Consider the following 14,937-nt stretch of genomic DNA (forward strand, 5'->3'; position numbering starts at 1 on the left):
TTTTGAGGTTTCAAATGTCTGGTTGGAGGTGGATGTGAGGAACACTCAGAGCTGATGGTGGCTGCACTGCACTCAAATACTTTCAATTTAAGTGGTAGCTCAGCAGCCATTTGAAGAAAAGATATTAGTATTCCCTTTATCTTAGAGCATATAGCACTACTAATAGTAATAATAATGACAGTTAACTTTTATTGAGTGCTTATTATATGCCAAACATTAGGCTAAGCATATTATTTAACCTTCACAGCAATCCTATGAGGTAGATACTAGAGTTATCCTCATTTTACAGATGAGGGAACTGAGGTACAGATAGGTCAAGTAACTTGTGTGAGGTCACATAGCTAGCAAGTGGCAGAGCAAGGATCCAAACCCAAACAGTCTGTCTTTGCGGCCTATGTTGTTAAATAGTAAGCAAGATACTCTCTCTGCAGGAATAGCCCTCTGAGCTACTGTGAAGAAAACCTACCCAATTTTTAGGCCTGTTATTGACCCCAGCATAAGCTTTGGGCCTATAATGATGGCTTGTGTGATTTTTTTACTCTCAGTGCTAAGCCTTTCTTGCTCCACATTGCATATGGGTGGCTAAATGCTGAAGATTACCGTGTGAGCATAGATTTATGTTTAGATATTATAATTTACAAATAATCCGATATAACTAACATATAGTCCCCTTGGCATCAGTGCAGATCTTGTCTCAAGATTTTTCCCTGAAACATATACCCATACTGATCAGATTTCCATGAACTGGTCATGTTTAAGGCAAATCAGATTACGTAGCCTCTCTATACTGTAAGAGATTGTAACTCAGGACCACTCCAAATGGAGCTATAAAATGATATATAATGTTTTAGTTTAAATTCTATTACAATGAAATAATGAGGAAGAACTAAATTTAAAAGACCCGTTACATCCTTTAGAAATATGTATAAGAAATATATTACTAATGATTTTACAAATATTTTAATAGCTAACATGTTTGAGCACAATGTGCCAGGCATTGTGCAATTTGTCACAAAAATCCTAAGGGGTTAAGTAAGATTAATCTGATTTTATGAATGGGGAAATAGATTCTCATGAAGATATTCAACTACTCAAGATAAAGTTGTGAAAGAAACAGGCTTGGAAGTCAGGCAGATTGACTCCAGAGTCTGAATGTTTAACTATTATGCAACAGCGGCTCCTGTCATAACACCTGCTGATTCCAGATTGGACCCACTAGTCATTCAAAACCCAAGGAGATCTATGGTCCAATCATTCAGTCCTCAAAGGATCCCTGGTTGGTCTAATGGAATATGATGCAGTCTAGTCAACTATAGTCCATGGCATGAATTATAGTTTGGTGGGACAGTTTGTTGCTTCTGCCACATACATAATCCAAGCTCCTTTGTTCTCCACCCACTTCTCATTTACATATTTTCCCCTTTATATTTGGCTGCTTTTAAGCTTGTTTTCTCTGTAATCACATTTCTTAATTTATTATTAAGATTATAAAGTATTGTTTCCTACACTACCATGCCTCCATTATACCTTATAAGGATTCAAAATCTGAATTGGAATTGTGAAATTATTTTGGGGGAAGGGGTGGAGGTCACTATATAGACAAATGGCACAACAAAGTGGCATTACTCTAGATCTGTTTCTCTACTGTGTTTGTGAATAACCTGGGGACCATGTTAAAATGCAGCTTCTGATTCAGTAGCTCTGGGCTGGTGCCTAAGATCTGGCAATTCTTAACAGGTCCCAGGTTATGCAGATTATACTTTGAGTAGCGAGGGACTTGATGGGCCTGGTCCTGTCATTCTTTTAAAAGTAGGATAACAATTAAGTGAACCTGGGGAGATTAATATTTAGGCTATTTTAAAAGCACTCCAGGCTTCCGGAGATGGCAATTCCCTAATGTCTTCACAAATTCATTTTAATGCTTAACAGTTATGATAGTACAGATTTTTTTGTGTGTGTTTAAACCAAACCCTTCGGAGGCTGTGGAATTTTCTTCTAATTTTATCTTTAGTGGAGATGGAGTAAGTACACCATACCCATTCTCTTACTGGTACTTTGTTTAAAAAGATATGAACAGTTATCCAATGTGAACCACTTTGGGATGTTCCCTACCATCTCCTTTTCCCCACTTTAGGAATCTAAGAGTTTTCAGGTGTCTAAGTCAATTCTCATTTCTACTCCATGTCTATTTGTCTCCTCTAAATCTATAAAATTAGATAAACTTTATAATTCCTTGCCTAATCTTGTTGCCTTTTATTTCAACAAGCTATTTAAATATCAATGCCCATATCCTGCATCAGACATATCCCTAGCCCATAGTGCAATAGGGAGTATACTAGTAACTACTGGCAACTCTGCCTATAAAGCTCATATTACAAAAATGCACACTCTAGGCAGAATCTGGTAAATGTCAACTTCAAAATAAGTTGTGTCATACTGTTATATTTATTACCACATGGTCAATAAAAAGAAACACTTGTGACATGATTAAAAATAGCATACCAGGCAAAATTGGTTGTCCGGCGATTCCCAGTGGTGCCATTCCAAGATTATTCATTGCTGTGGCCCATGCAGTTGGATCAGACATAGGTAGTGTCATTACAGTGGAATCCACATTCAGAGTTCTATTACTATCAGCTAAAAAGAAATGACAAACAAGATAATTTGTTGTATTAAGGTTTCAGTATGTAGTTTGCTTAAGATAAACTGGAAAACTCTTTACAAAAATGGACTGATGGACAAGTAGTAGATAGGGCCTTAATTCCAGCTCTTTACAAGGGTTAAAACACTACAGCCTGAACTGGAAGGAAGTCATTGAATTTGAAAGAAGTTTACCAGATGGTATGTTAGTGTTTCTTTTGTTCTCTTTCTGCTCCCTCTGTTCCTTTCTTTCCTCTTGTTTTTTTATGAAGCCTTTATTTTTTTAGAGAAGTTTTATGTTCACAGCAAAATTACAAAGAAGGTACAGAGATTTCATTTATACCCTCTACCCTCACACATGCATAGCCTCCCCCATTATCAACATCCCCCAACAGAGTGGTACATTTGTTACAGTGATGCATCATAATCACCCAAAAGCCATAGTTTATATTAGGGTTCACTCTTGGTGTTGTACATTCTATGGGTTTGGAAAAATGTATAATAACATGTATACATCATTGTGGTATCATACAGAATATTTTCACTGCCCTAAAAATTCTCTGTGTTCTGCTTATATCATCCCTTCCTATACCCCAACCTCTGGCAATTACTGATCTTATTCCATCTCCATAGTTTTGCCTTTTCTATGTCACATAGTTGGAATCATACAACACACAGCCTTTTCAGATTGGTTTTTCTCAGTAGTATTCATTTATGTTTCCTCCATGTTTTCATGTTCGGATAGCTCATTTCCTTTTAGTGCTGCATAATATTCCATTATATGGATTTACCACAGTTTATTTATCCATTCACCTACTGAAGAACATTGTATTGTTTCCAAGTTTTGACAATTATGAATAAAACTGCTATAAACTTCATTTTGCACAGTTTTGTGTGAACATAAGTTTTCAACTCCTTTGGGTAAATGCCAAGCAGCACAATCACTGAATTGTATAGTAAGAGCATATTTACTTTTGTAAGAAACTATCAACCTATTTTCTAAAGTGGCCAAACCATTTTACATTCCCACTGGCAGTGAATGAGAGTTCCTGTTGCTCCACATCATCACTAGTATTTAGTGTTTTCAGTGCTCTGGATTCTGACCATTCTAATAGGTGTGTAGTGGTATTTCTTTGCTGTTTTAATTTGCATTTTCCTGTTACATAATGTGGAACATTTTTTTTTAATAGTTTATTGTCAAGTTGGTTTCCATATAACACCCAGTGCTCATCCCAACAAGTGACCCCCTCCCCCTCCCCCCCCACCCNGAGTTCTTTGTATATTTTAGATAACAGTCCTTTACCAGATGTGTCTTTTGCAAATATTTTCTCCAGTTTGTGGCTTATATTCTCATTATTTTTACACTGTCTTTTGCAGAACACAAGATTTTAATCTTAATGAAGTCCAGCTTATCAATAATTTCTTTCATGGATCATGTCTTTGGTGTATTAAAAAGTCATTGCTGGGATGCCTGGGTGCCAGTCAGTTAAGCATCTGACTTTGGCTCAGGTCAAGATCTCACAGTTCATGGGTTCAAGCCCCACATTGGGCTCTCTGCTGTCAGTGCAGAGCTTGCTTTGAATTCCTTCTCCCTCTCTGCCTCTCTCTCTCAAAAAGAAATAAATATTAAAAAAAAGGTTATCATCATATCCAAGGTCCTTTAGGTTTTCTCTCATCTTATTTGCTAGGACTTTAATAGTTTTGTATATCACATTAGGTATATGATCCATTCTGAGTTAAGTTTTGTGATGGGTATAAGATCTTTTTTTTTTTTTTGCATGTGGATCTCCAGCTGTTCCTGTGGAAGAGACTGTCTTTGCTCAGTTGTATTAAATTTACTCCTTTGTCAAAGATCAGTTAACTCTATTTGTGGGGTCTACTTCTGGGTTCTCTACTCTGCTCCACTGATCTATTTGTCTATATTTCACCAATATCACACTGCCTTGATTGCTATAGATTTATAGTAAATCTTGAAGTTGAGTAGCATCAGTCTTCCAACTTTGTTCTTCTTCAACATTGTTTTGGGTATTCTGAATCTTTTGCCTCTCCATATAACTTTAGAATCTATTTGTTGATAACTACAAAATAACTTGCTTGGATTTTGATTGGGAATTCATTAAATCAAGAGAAGAACTGACATCTTGACAATATTGAGTCTTCCTATCCATGGACATGAAATATCTCTCCATTTATTTAGTTCTTCTTTGATTTCACTCATCAGAGTTTTGTAGTTTTCTGTTTTTTTTTTTTTCCNCGGTTTCCTATTCTTCTCATAGTCTAGTTGCATATGATTACTTCACCAGCTTCCCTCCAAACTATTCATGCATGAAAACTCAGAAAACCATCCAAAGGCTTGCATGGTAGAATAAAAAAATCAAAAATTCTATTTTTGATGCAATTTCATTTCTTTGAGGCAGTTAACATTACAGGGATGGACATATAATCAGCAGATATCAAAGTAGCCAATTGAGTATTTTGGGAATTAGGGGGACACCAGAGAATAAGCAGATAGGATATGTAGTCCTTGCCTTCAAAGGTTATACAATCTAATTGAAGAGGCCAATGATGGTGGCAATGATTATTAATATTATCACTACTCCTCCATCCATTACTACCACTAATTATTGAACACTTAACCACATCCTAAGTAAAGCACTTGGCACATACTATTTTCATTTAACTTTCAACATAACCTTGTGAGAGGGACTATTTATATCTCCATTTATTAGATGAAAGGCTTTTAAAGGTCACATATATTGTTCAAGGTCATGCAGGATATATACTTTTAGTCACAAGGCTTTACTATCTCCAATAAAACAATTAAGAAACAATCAAAGAATTGAATGGAATTGACTGGCAATTTTACTGAAATTTAAGGAATGAAAATGTGGCTTGAGTAGGTGGGAAAAACTTCACGGAGAAGATAGAATTTGAACAAATTGGCCAGATTTTTACAGAAAATGACTTGAGTGATGGGTAATTATTGGATAGGTAAAGAAGAAAAATGAAAAAGACTTTCCAGGAGCAATGATGACATAAGCAGACATTGAAGTGGGTTATGCATGCATGTGCGTGTATATACTGCATAGTTGGGAGCACAGAAAGACATATTTTTGGAAATTTTCCTCTGACTACTGATTTCCATAGAAAAATCTTTCCATGGCTTTTCTCCTACCTCTCAGTATGCACTCCCGCCGATTACACTCTGGAAGGCAACTCTGTTCTAATAGTAGCTTGCTAACATCTATCACATCCTTCTAACCTGGAAATATCAGGGATGATCCTTGCCCTGGTTATTTATACAAGTGCTATTTTGGTCACTGATTGGTCAGAACAAGAAATGCAAATGTTCAAAAACATTATTTCTGAATCATTAGTTTTTATGATTCTTCTATGTTTCCTATGCCACTTCTCCGTAATCCACCCCTTCTCCACACACACATAGAGTGATTGATGGCCTTAGCATTTGTTACGATAGTCAGAAGTCACATTTCAGAACTGGTGATTTATCTATCGCCAGAAACTCTAGTCCTCATACCCAGTTTTCAGTGGTCTCCCATGAAGGCATAGTGTGGCTAGAAATAGCCTCCTTGTAAATATAGTTAAGAAAACAAACATGGGGCATCAAATATGCTTTGAGTCAAGAGTTTACATATTGATTATTTGGTTCATCTGAACTCCCAGTCTTCAGTTCATGGGAGACAAGTTTTAGGGGATGTTATAAGTGGAAGGGACCTTTAGAGATTACTAAATCTGCACTCTGGTTTTCTCTAGTGGCTGGAGGATGACTCCAACATGAAACATCTAGGTTTAGAAGGACTGGACCTCCACGCCAAAACTAATTTCTTGCAACAGTTTGGCTACTCATTGGCTCTGCAGTCCTGGGAAACAAGAGAATCAGGAATTATTTTTAATAAAGCATTCTGAGATCAAAGGAAGAGAATTTACAATGTAACAACCTAGCCAAACTCTGGACTAATTTTTGGGAAGGAGAGAGAATTATCGAAATTATCAGCTTTTTTAAAGGACAGCACAGTATTGCTATTTTCAAAATATATATTAATTCAAAGTACCTGTTAAAATGTTAGCAAGTAGAGTTCCTGCTAAGGTTGTTTACATGAACCAGATGGTTTAGATAAGAACCATGTGTAATTTACAGCATTATTTTGCTATGATAAATTCAGTTCTTAAATTCTTAAGGAATTATGCCTTTTCATTTCCCTCCATTCCTCCAACACCCATCTCCACCTGTCAAATTCTACTCAGTTTTCAGGCATCATCTCAAATGTTACCTTGTCTGTGAAGCTGCCTCACTAGAATTAATTACTCCTTCCTAATGTGTTATCATAATATTTTATCTAGAATTAGATTTTTATGTTTGCTTATTCTCTCATTCCTTTTCGCTAAACCAAATTTTTACTGAGTCTTAGTATATGCCAGGTCCTATGCTAGTGACTAGGAGTTACAGAGATGAACAAAACTCATTTACTGCTCTGGCAGAACTCACAAAACAATGAGAGGCATGAAATATAACCAAATATAAATTATTTTAATAATTAGTGCAGTAAAACTATGAGTAAAGTGCTATGACAGAGAAGGAGTAATTAAATCTGCTGGAATAACTTGGGATGTATATGTTTGGGGTTGGGTGTATAGAAAGGATGAGAAATACTAGGAAGCCTTTGCTGGGAAAGAGTAATTTGGAATGAGTCTTTAAGGAGGGATAGGATTTTCTTCTATGTATTGATAGGAAGATTAGGGTTGAAGAGCATTCCAGGAAGCATGATCAACTGGACATTACCATTCACTGCCTTGGATTACAGTTATTGAATACATGTCTCTTTTCTGCTGGCCTGCATACTCCTTTAGGTCAGGTACTTAGTTTTGGGTGTTTTGTTTCTCCATTTCTTAGTTCAGTGTCTTGTATCAAGTAGGTATTCAAGAAGTATTTGGATGAATGAATAAAGAAAATCAACTTACATTGATTTTGGGCACAATGAACAATCCATGCAATGATACTCATTGATTATTTATATACCTTTTCAGAAAGATAAATTATCTTAAAAGTGATAGCATAGTTGCTAAACTAATTCTCTCTCCAGACAACCGAATTTACGTGTAGTAAATTACTTAGAGTTACAACCAGAAATAAATGCACCTAACTAATAATTCAGTTTGATATTATTGGCTATAATCTTTCTCCAATATAGGCACAGTCATACATATAAGGAAGCTTATAAATTTTTACATTCAAAGGGAAATCCCAGATGATCATTTCTGTCTGGCAACAATCTGGATTAAGGTCTGAACTAACAAAATATGCTGGGTTGAACATCTGTTTGGAATCATCACTTAATAGTGGAAAAGTTAAGTCCAGGTCTGATTCACTTTCCAGACTAAAAATGGACACCTAGCAATTTCTTTAAGTATTTTATAAAAGTGGTCCCATGTCACTAAAGGAAGAGATTGCTCATTTGCCCATAAGCCCTACATTCACTGACAGTGGCCGAGAATATTCCAAAGCCAAATATGAGTGCTGTCAAAATACCTCACCAAGTCTGAAGAACATGTCCTGCAATGCTCATTTTCTGTTCTGCCTTGTGTGGCAACTTCTCAAGAGCTCATGGGTTGTAGAGTAGTTGTGAATGAATCCCTTCTCTGTAAGTTGATTGAAGTTATGGCACTTTGGAATAAGAGTTCATTAGTGCCAAAAGAGTAAAAGATTTGTAAGTAATCATCCATTTTAACTTGGTATCGCTCCATAACTATCAAATCATTGCCATCTGTTTATTTTTATATTATACTTCACTTGATTAACTAGTCAATTATTGTCAGTTATTTGATCTTGAAGATAACACACACACACATATACACACACACATTCTGTAATACACCTATCTTGTAGTAGAGTTAATTATTTCATTTGTTTCCTTTATTTCCTTTGAAACAAGTTCGGTATGTTGGTGTCATCCCATTATCTATACTCTTTTATTAAGACAAAAGCTCTCCTTCTCTGACAATTCATTCTCCCATAATTCTCTTTCTTATGTCGAGGTTTATATCCATTGGTTTTTATGCTTACTGTAATTTTGTTACACAGTATTGTGCAAAGTTGAGGAGAGGATTTTGTCAACAAACATCTATTAAAAGTCTGTTAAGAGTAGGATCAAGAGCATGGGTTTGGGAGTCAGATGATTCTGGACTAGAGTTTGTGCTCATTCTGTTTCTCTTTACTTCTTTTCTTGCTGGTCTGCCTTCCAGTCTTCCTTTTATATTTATTGTACATTCATTGTACATTTTCTATGTGCCACACACCATTATAGACGTTGAAGACATTATGGTGAGTCAAACAGGCCTCATCCCCCTCCTTGGTTTTATGAAGCTCTCTAGTGCAGGAGGAAGATATTAAAATACAGATAAACATAAAATAATTACACATTGAAATAAGTTCACTGAATAAAGAACTGGGTTTGATGAGAAAAAAATTGCAAGCTACAAATTTAGGAAAGTGATAGAATTTCCCTTATAGATTTGTTGAAGATTAAATTAGATAATGTGGGTAAAGAATTTAGCATGGCTCAGAGTGAGTACTTGGTAAGTGGTAATAATAACATGGTAATAGTTAAGGTGATGATGATGAAGTAGTTCTAACCCTTGAAGGGTTCAAAGTCTACTGAGAGACACAGCATATATAGAAATTAAAACAATATATTATACAGATAATGAAACAGAGGCACAGAGAGTTTAAGTACTCAGTTCAATATCACACAGCTAATAAGTGGTAGAACAGGAATATGAACCCAGGCATCTCTGGTACCAATGCCTACAGTATTATCCATTACACTAAACTCCTTCCCAAAGAGCCCTTTATTTTTTGTGTTCTCCTAATTCATTGAACACACTACTATAATAGCCCTTATTATATATATAACTTTTCTATATTCGTCTTTCCTCCTAGACACTGGACCCCTATTCCTCCTGTTATTCTTCGTGCCTAGACACTGTGCCTGACACAAAGTAGATGTTCAATAAACTATTTTAAGTAAATGAATGAGGAAATATATGAACATATGTAAGAGAGTCTTGCATAGACATTCTTCTTCCCTGAAGAAAGTAGGTATATAGCATGTGACAAGCTATTCAGAATGGAATACCATTCTGTTGTGTATTAAGATAAAATCTCTTTTGGTGGGTATCTTCGGAGGACTAAATACTCAACATTTTAAACAGAGAGTAAAGGGAAGATAAAGGTGATAATTTGAGGTATTATAATCCTAAATGCTGATAGTATAAAAATATCAAAATAGTTACATACACAATACTAATAGAAATATAAACTTTAAGAAAGATAAATCTGGAGATAGGAAGATAATTTTCATCACATAGAAAATCTTCATGGGTAAAAAGGAACTGACTAGAATTTCTTTGAAAATTTAAAGGTAGTTAAATTTACTAACATAAATGTTCATGTAGCACATGTACAAGGAGCATATTTGTTAGCTCCTTGAAGGCAGGGGATATAAATCTCATTTACTTTTGTATATTCTACAGTGATTAGCTAAAAGTGGGTGCCAATTAGTGTGCTTTTAAATAAGTGAACTCTGGAAGAACTCAGCAATTGCACAAAGTGGGGCTTACCTGCAATGCCTATTTCATAGATCCAGAGCCAAATAAAATCTCTTTGCATTATGTAGTATTGCACTGTGTGGACTTAGCTCTCTAGTCATTTCTGCAGAAGGAAGATAGTGGCTCAAAGCTGGGTGAAACATCTGACTTCTGGAATATACCAGGACTTAGATAAATGGTGAGTAATAGTGTTAATGATAGTGATTATAACAAGACTAAAAATAGTTAACACTTACTTAATACTTATTATGTGCCAGGCACTATTCTAGGCACTTTATGTACATTAATTTATAACTCACAACAACCCTATGAAGTAGGACCTCTCATTACCCTTATTTTTCTGATGAGATAACAGGAGCAGAGAGGTTAACCAACCTGTCAATGGTCATAAAGTTAGCTTGCAGTGAAGCCTAATTGAAACTCAGGCAGTCTGACTCCACAATTCATGCTCTTAACCACTATGCTATATTAAACTAGGGAAATCATAAAGTTATAAAATATTTGAGCTGGGAAGGCTATTGATCTCATCATTACATAGATAGATATTCCCCAGGTCCTCTATTGCAGGGATCCTTAACTGGGGCTAAGATGCCTCTCCCCCCTTCCCCAGGGAGCATTTGGCAATATGTGGAGACATCTTTGGTTGTCACAACTGGAGGTAGGGGGCGCTACTGGAATCTAGTGGATAGAGGCCAGGAATACTGCCAAACACCCTACAAGGTACAGGACAGCCCCTCACACCAAACAATTATCTTACCCAAAATGTCAACAGTGAGAAGATTGAGAGATCTTGCTCTACTGCAGCAATGTTCATGTGTTCTTTTTAAAGAAACTATTTATTATTTATTTTGAGAGAGAGAGAGAGAGAGAGCAGGGGAAGGGCAGGGAGAGAGGGTGAGAGAGATCCCAAGTAGGCTCTGCACTGTGCAGAGCCTGATGTGAGGCTCACAAACCATAAGATCATGACCTGAGCTGAAATCAAGAGTCAGATACTTAACCGACTGAGCCACCCAGGTGCCCCTATGTTCATGGGTTCTTACTGGAGAGTGCCTTATATCCCTGGCTTCTTCACAATCCCTTCCCACCTACCACATGTGCAGTCAATCCCAACCTCTGCAGTTTATGTACTACTCCCTTATGCTACTTTACTAAAAAAATGTGACTACCTCCCCTACCAAGAATCTATTAACATTTTTAGCATGGTTACTTTTATGTTTCACATCAAAGAAATGATCCTCATGGTGGGGAGTCCAAGTGTCATGGAAGTCCTGCAAATAGTGCTAGAAATACCATGGCAAAAGAAAGAGAGGAAGTTTAGAAAATGCTTGCATGGAACACAGAAGAAAACACCATCTCTAGCATATCATACAGGACTTCACATACAGTAGGCCCTAAAGAAGTAAGTGTTGTAAAAGATTGTGGCACAGAGGCAGGGCTGGGTATCCTAGAACAGAATAATATTATGCTTTCTGTTCTCTGGCTAAGGGAAAGGAAACAGCAGGATAAATCATATTTTGGTTCTGCATTAAGCCTAGGGCTCAAGGTTATATCTTCCATTTGCTATTTATTGCTCATGAAGCAATATATTGTGCGTCACAGGTGTTATTTTGAATCTGTCTTCATTTTCTTTGAAAATTAACAATCCATCATTGTGAACAATGTGCTGAAGCTTGGGGCACATCCCACTCTCTCTGATCACAGACGTCACCATCAGTGACACCACAGCCTGTATCATGACTATGCAGGCTGAGGGAGCTGACAGGGGCCTTTGTAAGAGAAGGCTCCCACATGGCTTGAGAGAAATGATGCTATTAGATATCCAAGGGCTTTATTTCCTTATGACTGTTACTGAGAATGGATCAAAGAGTCACTCAAGGGGATCAGGATGTCACAACATATTCTTCCTTGGGGAAGAAGAGAGGAGGGTAGGGGAGACAAAAGAGAAAGGTTTTATGCTAGCCTATATTGTAAGTAATCATTCTCACCCGGGCTGTGAAAGTGGCAGGGTTGGAGATAATAGTTTGATCCTCAAGGTATGCAGATGAGAACCTTGGGGTAGACAGTGCCTTCACAAGCTAACCCTCATCCTGGAAGATTCATTGTTTTAGTCTATAAGCTGAAGGGTTTTGGAGACAGCCATATTGAAGCAGTTACAAGGATAGTCAAGGCTTTTAAATAGATCTATAAGAACCTAGAGTTTATAAGCCAATCCTCCAGATGGCAGTTGTAGTGGAGGTGGGGTGTAGCAAGGAAGAAGGACAAAGGTCTTGGTATGCACTTCTCCAAGGAATTCACAGCATGTATCCTGCATTTATAAAGGCAACAAGGTATAGTGAAAGAAATACAGACCTGGAGCCAGATAGATCTAAAATCAAATCTTGGCTCTATCATTTACTAGCTGTGTGACTTTAGGCAAGTTCCACACACTTTTTAGTCTGTTTATTAACCTGTATTAGTCACCTAATGATAATGATGTTGAATCCTATTATTGATTAAATCTTTATGATGTGCCAAACACTGTTTTTAAGCTGTGTATGTTTTATGTTATCTAATCCTCACAACAACCCTGTAAGATTGGTAATATTTCCATACCCATTTTACAGATAAGGAAAATGAAAGACAAAGAAGTTAGGAAGTTGCCCAAGGTCACAGATAGAGTTATGCTGGAGTTGAAATTCAAATTCAGGCAGTACAGCTTCAAAGCCCACACTTTTAACCACTGAGCTATATACTCCCACTATACTATAAGAAATGCTGAATGAATATTTATTCGTGATCTTAACCTTACTTCCTTTATCTTTTCCTTGTTTTTTTTTCCCCATTTTGGTTACCCTGGGTGGGTCNAGGGGTCCTGGAAGTCCAACAGTCTCCACTCCTTAGTAAGAGCAGGGGCTAGCTGCACTAAAAAGGCTCTGTTGGGCTTTTCTGAACTATGGTCTGTCATTCCCATCCCTGACTTCTAGGCTTCTGAGAAACCAGTACACTCATGTTACCCTGGTCTAGGTTGAATGGTTGACTATGGCCATCTCTAGTTTTTAGATTGCATCATTGCATTCATTACACATTTCCTACCTAATATTTAGACAGAATACAATGAAAGCATAATTGGGCTGCAAAAAAAGCTACCTCATCTCAGCTCTTTCAACATCTGTGCTAATTGCCTGTTAAAAAACAGATTTTTTTCCTGTAATTAACAAACACATTAATATTACTGTCAAAATCCCAAATGCTTTCCTTCTTAATAAAGACCCTCGAGAAAGTCGGGATAGAAGGAAATTACATAAACATCATAAAAGCCATCTATGAGAAGCTCTTAGCTAACATCAGCCTCAACGGGAAAAAACTCAGAGCTTTCCCCCTGAGATCAGGAACACGACGGTGATATACACTCTCACCACTGTTGTTTAACATAGTGCTGGAAGTCCTAGCATCAGCAATCAGACAACGAAAGTAAATAAAAGGCATCAGAATTGGCAAAGATGAGGTCAAACTGTCACTTATCACAGATGACATGATACTCTACATAGAAAACCCGACAGACTCCACCAGAAGCCTACTAGAACTGATCCATGAATTCAGCAAAGTTGCAGGATACAAAATCAATNCAGATAAATACAAATCAAAACCACACTGAGATAGCACCTCCTGCCAGTCAGAGTGGCTAAAAGGAACAAATCAGGAGACTATGGATGCTTGCAAGAATGTGGAGAAACGGGCACCCTCATACACTGTTGGTGGGAATGTAAACTGCTGTAATCCCTCTGGAAAACAGTATGGAGGTTCCTCAAAAAATTAACAATAGAACTCTCCTCGGACCCAGCAGTAGCACTGCTAGGAATTTACCCAAGGGATACAGGAGTGCTGATGCATAGGGGCACATATGCAATGTTCATAGCAGCACTCTTGACAATAGCCAAAACATGGAAAGAGCTTAAGTGTCCATCAACTGACGAATGGATCAAGAAGATGTGGTTTATCTATACAATGGAATACTACAGGGCAATGAGAAAGAATGAAATCTGGCCATGTGTAGCAACATGGATGGAACTAGACGGTGTTAGGCTGAGCAAAATAAGTCAGGCAGAGAAGGACAAATACCATATGTTTGCACATATAGGTGGATTAGGAGGAAGTTATTGGAGGACCATGCGGGAGAAGAAGGGGAAAATTAGTTGGGGAGAGGGAGGGAGGCAAACCATGAGACTCTTGAACACTGAGAACAAACTGAGGGCTGGAGGGGGTGAGGAGGAAGGGAAGGAGTGTGATGGGCATGGAGGTGGACACTTGTTGGGATGAGCACTGGGTATTATATGTAAACCAACTTGACAATAAACTATAAAAAATAAAAAAAAAACAAAACTAAGATCCACTTTGAAAAATAAAAATCCCAAATGCTGTAGCTACTCTTTTTCAATTAAAAATCTTAATATTCAACCAATCAACTAATTGCAGTTCAGGTACTGAGTATGCTCTTTAAGTTAATGGTGTGGCTGGTGGTGGAGGGGAAACAGAGAAAGAAAAAACAAAGAGAAGCATAAATTCTGTAAGTTCCCAAAGTTCTGTGGTCTATGCTTTCCTGAGGTAAGCTGTGTAAGAGATGACTTGGCAGCCCTCTGCTTTGCTGTTGGAAGTCTGGCAAGATCTCTTGGAGGAAAAAAAAATAGTCCTGGG

At 37.2% G+C, this 14,937-nt stretch overlaps 1 protein-coding gene across 3 annotated transcripts in view; it reads right to left on the reverse strand.

The window, feature by feature from the left end:
• ENOX2 (ecto-NOX disulfide-thiol exchanger 2) overlaps positions 1-14,937 on the reverse strand; it is a 151,961-nt gene that overhangs the window by 61,803 nt on the left and 75,221 nt on the right. For all 3 annotated transcript variants that reach the window (XM_077766166.1, XM_077766168.1, XM_077766165.1), the window contains exon 2: positions 2,503-2,637. In XM_077766166.1, the coding sequence (XP_077622292.1) occupies positions 2,503-2,599 (97 nt within the window). In that variant the 5' untranslated portion in view covers positions 2,600-2,637. The remainder of the gene's footprint in view (positions 1-2,502; positions 2,638-14,937) is intronic.

The sequence above is a fragment of the Crocuta crocuta genome, unplaced genomic scaffold, assembly GCF_008692635.1.
Source record: "Crocuta crocuta isolate KB4526 unplaced genomic scaffold, BGI_CrCroc_1.0 scaffold1133, whole genome shotgun sequence".
NCBI classification, from domain to species: Eukaryota; Metazoa; Chordata; class Mammalia; order Carnivora; family Hyaenidae; genus Crocuta; species Crocuta crocuta.